The following is a 14,562-nucleotide window of genomic DNA, read 5'->3' on the forward strand; positions in this document are numbered from 1 at the left end:
ACTTTGGTTTTTGTCCTCTTGTCACAAGCTTACTCCAGATCCTTCCTGATGTCTTGCTGCCTTTTCAGAAGAGTCTCTAAGTTTGCCCCCACTGTTGGGTTGCAGGAGCAACTAATTAACTTTACATATCTAGCTATCTGATTTGCAAGTGAAGACAGACATCTAAATTCTATTACTTGTACCCACAAAATGATTATGGATGCAAAATTAGAGCCCTCTTAAAAGTGTCCATAAAGCTTCTGCAAGGCACACATGCACTTGTCCCCACTCCTTCCTTGATAGTTGTTCCTGTAATCCCCCGTGCCTGAACTTGGCTTGTTTACGCAGCCAGTTTCGCCCCAAAACCCATACCCAGGCATAAATTCACCTGCAATGGAGAGGGAACTCAGAGCAAAATTCCTAGCTCTCCCACTTCATCTGAAATGCAAAACAGAGCCTGAAAGAAATGAGGGTCAAATTCCTAAAGTGCAGAGTACGCAGAGTTGGGGCTGGATTTTCATGAGAACTCAGCTCCCAGTTAGGCCCCCTAGATTGTGAGCTCTTTGGGGCAGACACAGGCTTTATGTTCTGTGTTTGAACAGCACCTAGCACAACAGGGGTCCTGCTCTATGACTATGGCCCAAAGCTCTATGGTAATATAAATACTAATAAATGAAGTGGTCAGATTTCCAGAAGTGCTCAGCAACTAGCATTTCCTTTTGAGGGCTCCTGGGCGTGAAGCACTTTTGAAAAGCTCATTATTTAAAGTAGGGCTATCATGTGATTAAAAAAATTAATAGTGATTAATTGTGTGATTAATCCAACAGTTAAACAATAATAGAATACAATTTAAATATTTTTGGATGTTTTCCACATTTTCCGATATATTGATTTCAATTACAACACAGAACACAAAGCCTACAGCGCTCACTTTATATTTATTTTTTATTACAAATATTTGCACTGTACAAAACGAAAATACAAGTACAGTAATGCAATCTCTATCATGAAAGTTGAACTTACAAATGCAGAATTAAGTACAAAAAAACCCCTGCATTCAAAAATTAAACAATGTAAAACTTTAGAGCCTGCAAGTCCACTCAGTCCTATTTCTTGTTCAGCCAATCACTCAGAGAAACAAGTTTGTTTACAATTACGGGAGATAATGCTGCCTGCTTCTTGTTCACAATGTCACCTGAAAGCAAGAACAGGTGTTTGCATGGCACTGTAGTAGCTGGTGTTGCAGGATATTTACATGCCAGATGCACTAGAGATTCATATGTCCTTTGTGCTTCAGCCACCATTCCAGAGGACATGTGTCCATGCTGATGACGGGTTCCGCTCGATAACAATCCAAAGCAGTGCAGACCGACGCATGTTCATTTTCATCATCTGAGTCAAAAGCCACCAGCAGAAGGTTGATTTTCTTTTTTGTTGGTTCGGGTTCTGTAGTTTCCACATCGGAGTGCTGCTCTTTTAAGACTTCTGAAAGCATGCGCCACACCTCATCCCTCTCAGATTTTGGAAGGCACTTCAGATTCTTAAACCTTGGGTCAAGTGCGGTTGCTATCTTTAGAAATCTCACGTTGGTACCTTCTTTGCAATTTGTCAAATCTGCAACTACAGAGAATTCTTTCCTGGGTATCTGGCTGGTGAGTCTTGCCAATGTGCTCAGGGTTTAGCTGATCACCATATTTGGGGTTAGGAAGGAATTTTCCTCCAGGGCAGATTGGAAGAGGCCCTGGGGGTTTTTTGCCTTCCTCTGTAGCATGGGGCATGGGTCACTTGCTGGAGGATTCTCTGCACCTTGAAGTCTTTAAACCATGATTTGAGAACTTCAATAGCTCAGACATAGGTGAGAGGTTTATCGCAGGAGTGGGTGGGTGAGATTCTGTGGCCTGTGTTGTGCAGGAGATCGCACAAAATGATCATGATGGTCCCTTCTGACCTTAATATCTATGAATCTATGAAAGTGTTCTTAAAATTAACATGTGCTGAGTCATCATCTGAGACTACTATAACATGAAATATATGGCAGAATGTGAGTAAAATAGAGCAGGAGACATACAATTCTCCCCCAAGAAGTTCAGTCACAAATTTAATTAACGCATTGTTTTTTTTAACGAGCGTCATCAGCATGGAAGCATGTCCTCTGGAATGGTGGCTGAAGCATGAAGGAGCATACACATATTTAGCATATCTGACACGTAAATACCTTGCAATGCCACCTACAAAAGTCCCATGCAAATGCCTGTTCTTACTTTTTGGTGACATTGTAAATAACAAGTGGATAGCATTATCTCCCATAAATGTAAACAAACTTGTTTGTCTTAGCGATTGGCTGAACGAGAAGTAGAACTGAGTGGACTTGTAGGCTCTAAAATTTTGCATTGTTTTGTTTTTGAGTGCAGTTATGTAACAAAAAAAAAAATCTACATTTGTAAGTTGCACTTTCACAATAAAGAGATTGCACTACAGTACTTGTATGAGGTGAACTGAAAAATACTGTTTCTTTTATAATTTTTACAGTTCAAATATTTGTAATCAGAAATAATAATATGAAGGGAGCACTGTACACTTTTTGTATTCTGTGTTGTAATTGAAATCAATATAGTTGAAAATAGTAGAAAAACATCCCAAAATATTTAATACATTTTAATTGGTATTCTATTAACAGTGCAATTAAAACTGCAATTAATTGTGATTAATTTTTTTAATCCAATTAATTTTTTTTAGTTAATCGCATGAGTTAACTGTGATTAATCAACAGCCCTAATTTAAAGCAATGCTTCTCCACACACATCCTCTTTTCTCCATCTTTGGGGAATGCTTCATGTTAGCAGAAACCCTTCAAGTGCAGTTTCCAAAGTTCTGAGCCACTGCAGGGCTGCTAAGTCACCAAAAAAATAAAATAAAATAAGTTTCCTCCACAGGCAGAAGAGGAGCAGAAGTTTCAAAGCTTTTGCCCCTGCCTTCCAGCAGTGGACTCAACTGGTCTGCTACTCTTGTAGGTTAGTAGATGGGCTGAGAACCCCAATAACGATCATATCTTGGGAGGCGATAAGCACCAGCAGCTTCCATTGACTTCTAATGGGGACTGGGGATGCTCATCACAAATCAGGATCTGGCCCAAAGCACTGAGCAGGAACACAGGGGACACTAATGACATCAATGTGAGTTGTGGTTGCTCAGCACAGCTGAGTAAGCAGGCCAGAACTATAAGACATCTTCATCCAGACTTTCCAATAACTAGGAGCTCTGAAATTCCTGGCTAGGTTTTTCCTACCTGGCTCAGCTTTTCTCCCTTGGTTTTTAAAAGTCAAGGTGCTGCTGGGAGCAGGATTCAACTCTTCATTTGCAGGCAGTGTTGAAATGATTCCCTCGCAAACCCACAAGAAATGCACCTAGACACCACTATGATGGGAGCCCTATCAACGTCTGTAAGTGACTGGAACCACAAGCTTGGGTTCCAAAGTGCCTACTGCAGTTTCATCTTAAAATGCCAATCTTGAGATGTGAGCCAAGCATTCATTCCCAAAATATATTGAACAGAGTCAAAATACTGGTTTGAATATATTGATTTGGTTCACACCATCCAACTGGACTTACAGATCCCAGACACAGAGAAAGTAAAAAAGAAAGGTTGGTGATTTGGCAACTCAGTAGCTATCATGCAGTCAAAAATATAGTTGGACTAGTGGCAATTCACTGTTGTATGAAATTGGCCAATAGTCACTGAGAGAAAGCATTTCTTTATCATTAAAATAGTCATGTCTTCCAGGTACTTCATAATTCCTCTAGGTCAGTTAAATCCACAACAACTTTCAAGAACAGAGTGTCATCTTTGACATAAGTGTTCTTTGCATTTTCCAGCACAGTGTGTGCCACAAACCTTGGGCACCCAGAGGCAATATTCATCTCTCCATCTGGCCTTTTGAAACTGCTGCTGTTAGGGTCGGCTCTGAAGACTTCCACAATGTGATTTTTTTTCCCACTTTGGTCCAGAAGCATAAGTGTAACTTTTTGCTTGAAAGGCCATGGTAGCAATGAGTCAAACTCCCCTCTCATCACTACGAAGTATAGGGAGACATGCGTCCCTTTTCCTGAGCCATCCCCATTCAGATATGCTCTTGCACATAATCTGTACCCACAGCGGCTGGTATAAAAAGGCTGGCTGAATATAGAGACAGTGCGGCCTTCCATGGCTTCCTTTTTCTTCATCTTGTAGTCCATGATTTTCCAGATTAGTTTTCCATTGTAACATGTGCCCTCCAAAAGCTTAAACCGCTCTTCGTTTTTATTGATCTGTGCTTTGTGAAGACCGATGTGGACATCATGTTTGTTGGACTGGCCTTCCAAAACAACTTGGGAAGAAAGACACACGAAACATCCAGTTAGGGAAAATTGTGATTGAGACAAAGTGAATTACAGACTAGGGGACCGTAACAACTATGTGGCTAGAGCCCAGAGTTTAGAAATAACTGAGGAATCACAGGAACTACACAAGACAATTAACTTTGTGGCAGTGGCCATTTCAGTGAGTCTGCTGCCATTAACATAATTTGAGTCAAGAGAAACCTCTTAATTCCAGCACAAAAGACCCCCATTTGAAGACTGCCGTCACACATGCATCTTAGAGATGTGACAGAGATGCAAAGTTTGCTTTTGGATCTCAACTTCCTTCAAGTTTGGGTGTGTTTAGCTATACGAGGTTTTGGTTCAGATCTGTTGGATAGACACATCCGTGTTCTAGTCATTTATTCAAAAAGCATTTCTTTGTAATTAAAACAGTCATGTGTTCCAGTTACTTTTCATAATTCCTCTAGGTCAGATAAATTCACAACTTTCAAGAATGGAATGTCATCTTTGACATAGGTGTTCTTTGCATTCTCCAGCACAGTGTGTGCCACTGATTATTCTAAGAATTTATGCTAGTCTTTTCAGGTTGTAGCAGGAAAATAACCTGACACTATGGGGCCTAATTCTGAGCTCACAGGTGAGAGTGAGGAGTAACACCATAGAAGTGAAAGGAGAACCAAGCCCCACGTGTCCTACAATAGCGGAGCATTACAGGCTGCACAACAAAAGCAGCTTACATAGAACCCCGTTGTGCATAAATTTCTTGAACATGACATAACAACAACGACAACAAAAGCAGCCCACTGGAATTTAAGGGAACAACAGGGTAACAAATAGCAGCATTAGTACAGTGGAAGTTACCAAAAAGTGTAATCTTCCTGTAGTAAATTTACCCTTACTCTCTCAGGCTAAAGTTTTTAACTTCAGAATCCTATAACAACTTCATTGTAGGATTATTACACTTTTTGATAACTGCCACTGCAATTACAAACGTTGTCAGCCAAAGGGCTGTGCACCAAGAACTATGACCAACTATGGTCAGTAGAAGAAGGCTGGAGAGAGGGCACAACTCAATGCAAGTTATTGCAAAGGTTTACCTGTCATCCACCATGAATATCAAGGACATTTATCACAGAAATGTCGTCATCATTTTGGTTAAACTTTTTGTTCGGGCTGATGTTCATTTTGAAGAGCCACATCAGGCTAATTGTGCAAACAAGTTGATGGGGAAGGTGATCCAAACTGATAAACAACATCACAGCCTCTAGTAACACCAGTTTTTACTCAAAAAATACAAAACAAAAAAATCCGAGCATACCTAAACGCTGATCATATGTCTCCATAAAGGAAATCTTCTGCTTTACATTTTCAATAGTCTCCAACAGTGGCCTCAGGTCAAATTTACTTTGCTGCTCGTTTGACATTTGTATTAGCTGCCGCACTTGTGTTTCCAGCCATGCAGATTTATCAATATGACTGGCAAGAGTCTTCAAGTTTAATGCAGGAGGAGGGGAATGAACACACATTAATAAAATTAATCATTTCATTTGAGATTCAAAAATGTCTTTGTACAATAGTAATATTGACTACACATTACATTCAAGAATATCCTCATTTGCCTTTGGAATCCTTCAAATGTTTCCTCATGATTAATTCAGCATTCATTCACTAAGAATCAATGTCTAATTCATTACCATTCACCATTTATTACTTTCATCTCAACTGGTTTGATTAATTTACACCAGCATAACTGAAATTGGAAACTGGCCTTATGAGTCCTATTCATCACACCTTACTCTGGTCAAACTCCCATGGAACTCCCAAGCTCCCATATTAATTATAATGGGAAGGCTGTATGTATTGTATTTTAAAAAACAATAGTGGTTTAAATCCATATATGGAGCACAGTGCACTCCAGAAATCAATCCAAATTCATGCAGTAAGTGGCTTTGAAAGCTGGTGTTTGTTATTGTCCTGGCATTAATTACAACTATTGCTGGATAATTGTATTCCAGGCCATAAAAAAGCAATTTGTCAGTAAGATAAAGTAAATGTCTCACCTGCGTGTTTACCATCAAATTGCTGTTTTTCCCAAGCAGCTGTGCAAACTGTCTGAATTCCTTTTCACACTTTTTAACTGTGTCTGCTAGCTGTTGGATTTTAATCTCTTTAAATTCCAAACTCTTATATAAGTCAGATATCTAAACAATGGAAAATGAAGAGTGAAAACTCAAGCCTATCCAAAGCATACAGGAAACAGATTAAAACGTATGGAAGCTATATAGGTACACATGGAAGGGTATATTGATGTGCTGCACCAACATACTTAGATATAACAACTATTTTCCTGTTTCAAAATGTTAACCCAAAATCCCTGGATGGGGCAGAGGTGAGGATGGAATCCCTGCCTGTGTGTGTAAAAACCATAAGCGTTTATTGGCTTTGCTAAAGAACCAGATTTTTTAGTTCGAATGCTGTAGGAGACTCAGACCACCAAATGTTGACTAGCCACTAGAGGGGGACAGAGAGCCATACTGTGTTAGGAGGGATTAAAAATGCATTGCACTAAAATTATTGGCACCTAGTCAGTGTAACAGATGAGTTAGGGGGAAGCACTGGCTCCTAGTACTGCAGTAATGTGCTACATTGTAGAATTCTGAATCATTTACTGTTTTTGCTCCTTTGTTTTTAAATAAACACACATATTGGTCTGAATTCATTCTGAGGTTTATATCTGCTTCTGCTGATAGAAGCCCCAGGTGCGGGGTCCCAAACAGCGGAACATCTCTTGGGGGTAGAGAGCAGCTGGTTGCTGGGCATTCCAGGGTGGCTGCAACTTCCTCTCCATTGGGAGGAAAGGGGCTGCAGATAGTGGATGGTGCTGCCTGTAAACAGGGCCTGGCCTGGGAATCCCCGAGGCACCTATCCCTTGAAACTGCATCTTTGCCACCGCCCCCCCAGCCAATTTACTATGGAACCCTAGACAAAACTTAGGATGCCATGTCCACAGCCCTTCCCCCCAAAGGGAGAGTTTGGGGTGAAAAACAGCAAGGAGAGCAGTGGCAGTGAATACACAAGGGTGCAGTGCAGGGGTGGGGTTCAATCTAGCTCAGTGGTTCTCAAACTGTGGGTCAGGACCCCAAAGTGGGTTGCCACCTCATTTTAATGGGATCGCCAAGGCTTGCTTTACACTTTCTGGGGCCCAGGGCTGAAGCCCTAGGGCTTCACGCCTGGGTGGCAGGGCTCAGGTTACAGGCTGCCCATCTGGAGCTGAAGCCCTTGGGTGACGGTGCAGCTTTGGCCCCCCTGCCCAGGATGGCAAGGTTTGGGCTCCCTCCCGGGGGGGAAGGGGGGTCATGTAGTGATTTTTGTTGTCAGAAGGGGGTCGCAGTGCAATGAAGTTTGAAAACCCCTGATAGCTTATTGGCTTCACTGGAAAGGGTTTTTGACTGGCTTGCAGAATGTGGGATAAAAAGTTTAATATTCTTTAAAGAGGAGGCTGGGCCAATCCCAACACATGTGCAACCTGGACTTTTCTTTTACCAGTTAAAAACTGTTGAAGAGTGTTCATTACATATGTTCATTACCTGTTCTTCCAATTTGGAATTCTTGTCTAAAATTTGTAGCATGTGTTCCCTCAGAGCAGCGTTCTCATGTTCTGCAAGCTTTCCTCTTTTAATCTGGGGGTGGGAGGGTAAAAAAAATAAAGGCAGATAAACAGAGCTGTTAATAGAAAGTTCTGTTGGGGCAAGTGGTTAAATGTTTCTTTGCCTGCTTCAAAAACAGACAAACAGCTCCAAACAACTGCTTACTTTGATATCTTAAATCACATTGAAAGGGACTCTGAGAGGACAGAAAAATAGTTACTTAGGCTACCATCCTTTAGTGCTTTTGGAGGAAAACCCCAGTCACAGTACAAATGGAGGTCTAGATTACAGTACCTTTACAGGACAGCCGTATTGTTTATAGGGACAATCTACTTCTGCCTCAGGACACACACAGAAGTGCTTATCCATCTGCAAGTATTAAAACAAATTGGTAGTGATAAATTTATTGAATTATACATTCATTGAACCTAAACTCCTGCATAAGGGGTGCAAAAAGGCCAAAGTGATGTTAAGATACCATTTGTCACATACAATGGAGACTGATTAATCAGTGTCAACGAACGAGACAGATGGTTTACAATAATGCAATGTGCAAAAGCTCTGCAAAGCATAGCACGTTCCTATGATATGCTTTGATAAGGTCATGTATCAATTTTAGGAACAAACAGAAGTAGCATCTAGAGGAATGAAGCAAATTCATCCCAAATGTGGAACGGTGAGGCCTACGATGTAAGTTCTAGTTTTCACAAAACGATACAATTTGCCAACTTACAGTAAGTGATCAAACAAATAATACCTCCTTTTTCAGAATGATCTGAGAACAGTTGTGGAGACAAGGCACAGGAAAATCAGGACATTCATTTTTCTCATGGTTCTGGGGGAGAAAAAAAAAAGATTGATTAGGAATGGCTTATACTTGTTATTCATGAATAACTCAATTTTTCTAAGATCGTACAGTGCATGCAAGAAGGAATAGGCAAGATATATATTCTGCACAGCAGCACATACTTACATCAATACACACATTGTTGGCACACACACACACACACCACGTTAAAAGAATGTTATGGTTGCAAAAATCAAGCACTCAATCGTTAGGAAATGCCAGAATTAAAAGTTGCTTGTGCAACCTTAATTCAACCCTCTAAAACGTGCATAGCATCCTAGGTCCTCTCAAAGGAAATGTTGCCAGAATTTTTTTAATATGAGCAAAACAACATACTTTTCCCTAGCCTTGATCTCAGAACCAGCTAAATCATTTTGGCTGAAATATTCAAAAACCAGATTTAGACATTTGAGGCCAGATTTGTCCTTTATGTAATTCCACAGACTGAGAGGATAAATTTGGCCCATTGGCTTCAGCACACGCACAAAAAAATTTACTAATTTGTCAGAAATAATATTTTTAAATATACAAATTTTATTTTTAAAAAGTATTTTTTAAAGGGAACAGATGTCAACTTTGTACCTACAGTTATCAATATTGTTATAAAATACATGTATTATATGTTCTTCAGATACTCAAATGAATTTTGTTTCAGAAGCATAAAACCTCATAGCAACTTTGGAACTTTTTTCACAGCAATTTAAACAGTTGAACTTTTAGGAAATCTTTCGCAATCTTACCTTTAAATGAACTGAAACCACATATTGATTACAGTACTGGCATATTTCTTCTCGAAATTTACAGTGCAGACTTAGGTGATCTTTTAAATCTTTCCGAAGAATCTGATCCTGACATTCATCATTAGTGCACTGAACACTTTCAAATAAGCATTGCTGAAGGTGATCCTGTGCCATGCAACAACAAAACATCATCATACTTTAAAAGTCACATGAGTGTAGAATGCACTGACTAGGTTAGAGTTATGGTTAATTGTGTCCTTACTTAAATACCAAAGCATCTGCTAGAGATATTAAGACACTACATAGGTTTAGTTAAAGAAAACTAAACAACGCTTTCCCAGTAATGGCTCTGATAATGAAAGTCAGAGAAAGGTCTGAAGACTCAGAGAGAATCTTTGCTTTGACTTCCACTCCTTGTCCAGTTAATGTCTCAAACAGGAACCAAACTGAAACAATGTATGCTGCACTACCTCTTTCTCTAGGTCCTCAGAGCTCGTCAATCACCGTGGCAGCTACCTGCCTGAGTCTCCTTTCTCTCCGTTTCTGCAGAATTTTAACTTCTATTTTAACAAAATTACTGGTTTGTGCTCTCATAGGAGCAGAGAAACCTTCTGAATGTGACCCAATGTAGTACTGTCTTACTGAGTCAGCTGAAAGACAGAGACATTGTCACAAAGAGAAAGGATGTGTGTTAACAGGAGTCCTTATTAAGCCAATTATTTAAAATATAACGGATGTGGACTTACAACTGCAACAGGTTCGGCTTAGTATTTAAGTTTCATGTTTACATATAGTAGTACACTGAATAGGTCAAATCAAGACGTATGTTCTTAGGCCAAACTCCAGTTACAGTAATCTCAATGCTGTAATAACCCTGAAACCTAATGACAATAGTTTAAAGGGGAAAGAGCAAATTAATTTATGACAGGTCAAAGTTTTGACTGACTAAAGTCTTCAGAATTTTGGCCAATATATATATAAAGATACTTTAACACTAACCTGGTATCGTCCCAGAATTATTTTTGAATTGCATTGAGGAACATTTTTGCAAAATACTTGCAAGTTGAGAACTTCTCTTTTACAGCAATTGTCTTTGAACACCTGCAAAGGAAGCAATCTACAATCACAAAATTTAAGAACTTGTGTCATTAAGAACACAAAGGACAGCAACCTACCACAAGAAATCTTTTAAATGAGAGGCGTCCACTCCAGCTGCTAGTGTGATTCCAAACAATGTCATACTGAAAACATATACTGAGAATAGCGGTAAAAGGAAATCACTGACAATACCAGGAGACTAAGAACAACAGTGGGATGTTTTGAAGCATGAAATAAAAACAGGCTGACTACATGGATTATGCATTGAGCTACCTATCGTATTGCAGCTTTGGAAACCTGGGATTGAGGCTAACCTTGATATTTCATTCTAGGACCTGCATTGGGCTGAAGCTGTTGTAGAGGTGATGCTTTTAGCTTCTGGGAGGAGGGGATACAATGCATTGCTCATAAGCATCTTCCACTTGTTGGATGAGAGCTAAATTAAGCTCTCAGAGCAGACTGTCAGCCTTCTTTTGTGATCTTCAAATGAGAAGCACTATAACAAGCACAAAGTATTACTATTATATTAATGGTCCCAAATCTTTTTTGTGTGTTACTGTTGCCACCACAACTCATGCACACAGTAAACGGGGGATGAATCCACTTAATAAGATGGTGAGTGAAATACCTACAACATCCCTAACACGTGGAATGACAGGCACAACCTGATACCCAAGTTCCTTGCTGGGTAGGGGATGTGAAATCCACTGGGACTGTGTCCTGGCAGAAACACATGGGTACAGGGAGGGCTCATGCTCACACTCTGGGCCAAATAAATATATTCCTAAAAGGATGTGGCTTAAAAAATAGCCATTGTGTGACCTTTCCCCAAAAAAAGAATACCAAAAAAAAAAAAAAAAGTGTGCAGGATTAATGAGTTACATTGAAAATAGGCAAGGTGACAGATTACGTTAAAACTAAGTACTGTTAAATAACCAGAATAGGAGGCCAGATTAAAAGAATAAGAAATCTATTCTCTGCTGTAAATACATTTCAAGACCAGAGACATCTTATGAGTCCACCAAGTCTGTGGGTATAGGCCGCATACCACTGGGTTTAAGGCAGGACTCCCAAAACAGAGTACTAAGATGGCTTTATTTTGAAACAATTCAGTGGAGTGTAAGGTAAAAGCTCCAGCTGTAAGGCATTAATGTCTTATTTCACTAACAAAACATCACCAAATACAGAGCTTCCTTGCTCATTGTTTCCAGAGATGAAGGTGGCAGTGCCCTGGTTCATTTAAAGGCTGAGAGCTGCATTTGTCCCTACTTTATCTTAGTCTTCTGTTGGAGCCCGCCCCCCTACAGGCTGGATGTCCAAGCAACCATAACTACCAGAATTATTCCTTTTCTTACCTCATGCGCTTTTATTGTTTCTTTGTCTACAGGACACGTGGGTACTGCATTAAATTCTCTACATTAAAAAAAAAAAAGGGCAGAAAAATGTTAATTCACAGAATGCTTAATTCCTTCTACATAGGCTTGGCCATACTGATTCAGACTATTGGTTCATCGACTTCATTATCCTAGTGGCCAATACCAGATGCTTCAGGGACAAGTGGGAAAAGCCCCATAATGCACCTTGCTAATTTTCAATACTGCATGTGGGGATTAAATGTTTGAATAGCACTTTGAAAATGTATTGTGCTAAGAATTATAAAGCCAAGTTCTACCCTTAGATTAAGTAGGAACTGCATTTAGTATGAGGAAAATTTACCCTGTTATTAATAAGTATTTTTTTAATTAACAGAATTTTATTACCCAATGACTATACATTGCTAGTAAATGATGTTATATTTGGGAAAAACCTCACAGTGTAGGTGAAAGGATCATTATCCTTTGCCTAACTCAAGCAATGCCTTCCCTTCCATGCTTGAGACCTTTTAAATGTGCCGAACTATCTCAACAAGTTATGAGAAATACTAAAAAGAAAGGGCAAGAAACAAAATACCTAATGATATATTATCCAAGGAGTGACAATCCAAAAGAAAGAGAACCAAATATGAAACATTAAAAAGTATATTTAAAGATACTGACATCTATATGTGTAACAAAGTTTCAGCGAAGTCTACATGGCCAACTCCAACCTTCAGTTATATAAGGACCATATATCAATGTATCCCCACTGTGCAATTAGATCTGTGTGGGTGAACGAACCCCTTTTACCTCTGATGAGCCCCCCATGAAGTCAACAGACCCTTTCACCACTGTGAGCTGACTGCAGGATTGGACTGATTCTGATCTCTCATCAGATTTATAATGGTATAACTCCATTAAAGTCAATGGAGTCACACCAGTACAAGTGAGAGCGGGATCAGTCTAACCACCAATATAAACTACTGTTTGTTTAACGCAAATAACAACAGGCACCTAGATATCATGGTGACAGACAGAGTTCTATGCCCATTCAATCACCCTGCTGGCTGGTCTCTCACCTGTCATACTCTATAGTATAAAAGCTCAAAATTTTTATCTGAAAACAATTGCATCAGACCCACAACTTGATTTACTTTGTTTGAATTGCCAGAAAGACCTCATGTTCCTTACCACCACCTATCCAAACTGTACTCAGGACCTTTTTAAAAAACAAAAAACCCAAACACATACACACATGTACACACTCCTTGATCCCCAAACGACAGATTGTATCTCAAGACATATGTACCTTTAGCCAATGGGAGTAGGTGCCATTCCCGGTCTGCTTTCAAACACAGTCCACACACTGAGTAGAGTCCAAACTTGTCCCCTTCCTGGGGTTTGGTTTTATTATAACAGAGAAATTAACCAGAATAAAGTATAAAGTTCAGCTCAATCCTATTGTGTGGGTTTGACCACACCTAGGGTTGCCTACCCCGACACTCACTCACCCCCCTAGATTCTTTCTAGTCTCCCATATAGCTGAGGTCTTGTCTACACACAAGAGTTAAATAGATTTAGTTAAATCGATACAGAATCTGAGGTAAACTGATGTACTTCCCCCTTCCGCGTACACACATCAGTTTCTAAACCGATTTAATTAGATCAATATAACTTTTACGTTTAGAGAACGCCTCAGAAGGGTAGCAAGTTGCCAGCCTCTGTGAGTCAGCAGAACTAACTTAAGCCTTCCCCCCAGTCTGATCAACAGCTGCTACCAGATTGGAGTGTTTCAGGCTAACATTGCCAACCTGCTACACCAACAGAGACTACGTACTTTACACACGCATCTCATAAGGTTTGTTATTGAGCCCAAGCCCACTGAAGTCAATGCATTTTTCTGTTGAATTCCATTGGCTTTGGATTAAGTCCTTTAACATTGTTATGGCATTTGGTGTTGATTTTTGAAAGATGTTGACTATTGTTAATTGTTGGGGGGAATTATTTGTAGAGGGAAGAGAGAGAACTGTATTGTTCTTACCTCAGAGAAATAATACAATGCTGGCAAAATCTGTGACCACATCCTGTCTGGTGAGGATTGTGAAGGACTAAGTGGCAATAGGCACATTTGTACCGTTCTTCTAAGGTTTCAACAAAGTGGTAGTCAGTGTCAGGTTCAAAGTCTAGAGAAATGCCGCTGGTGGAATTCTGGCGTGCGAAGATGTTTGAGAGACCAGTAAGTTCTTCAGAGGCCATGGAAGCTGTATTGGAAAGCCAAGGACAAAAAGTTTCAATTTAAGTACCTTTATGACCAGTAAAATCACCTCCACTACAGTTTGCAAGATGAACATTAATGTGTTTTTGGACTCATTCTCTCGCCGTAGACTTCAATACGGATTTCAGATTCGAATGCAGGATCAGTTACTAGACAGCAGTACAAAAAATATCATCAAGGCACTCCAGAATGATGAATGATTTATTTCAGAGCTAGCACCAACGTTTATGATTGTGAAGAGGTTCACAGTCTGAAAATTTCT

At 39.8% G+C, this 14,562-nt stretch overlaps 1 protein-coding gene across 6 annotated transcripts in view; it reads right to left on the reverse strand.

The window, feature by feature from the left end:
• Nucleotides 1-2,372: 2,372 nt before the first annotated feature.
• TRAF5 (TNF receptor associated factor 5) overlaps nt 2,373-14,562 on the reverse strand; it is a 38,979-nt gene continuing 26,789 nt past the window's right edge. For 5 of the 6 annotated variants that reach the window (XM_073338954.1, XM_073338951.1, XM_073338950.1 and 2 more), the window contains exons 4-13: nt 14,067-14,286; nt 12,026-12,083; nt 10,572-10,673; nt 9,573-9,737; nt 8,743-8,820; nt 8,280-8,354; nt 7,926-8,018; nt 6,399-6,539; nt 5,657-5,825; nt 2,373-4,343 (exon numbers count right to left, since the gene is read on the reverse strand). In XM_073338954.1, coding sequence (XP_073195055.1) covers nt 3,766-4,343; nt 5,657-5,825; nt 6,399-6,539; nt 7,926-8,018; nt 8,280-8,354; nt 8,743-8,820; nt 9,573-9,737; nt 10,572-10,673; nt 12,026-12,083; nt 14,067-14,281 — 1,674 coding nt within the window. In that variant the 5' untranslated portion in view covers nt 14,282-14,286 and the 3' untranslated portion in view covers nt 2,373-3,765. Of the gene's footprint in view, nt 4,344-5,656; nt 5,826-6,398; nt 6,540-7,925; nt 8,019-8,279; nt 8,355-8,742; nt 8,821-9,572; nt 9,738-10,571; nt 10,674-12,025; nt 12,084-14,066; nt 14,287-14,562 lie in introns of those variants that run through there. The other variant, XM_073338955.1, reaches the window with a different exon arrangement.

This window comes from Lepidochelys kempii, chromosome 3, assembly GCF_965140265.1.
Source record: "Lepidochelys kempii isolate rLepKem1 chromosome 3, rLepKem1.hap2, whole genome shotgun sequence".
Taxonomy (NCBI): domain Eukaryota; kingdom Metazoa; phylum Chordata; order Testudines; family Cheloniidae; genus Lepidochelys; species Lepidochelys kempii.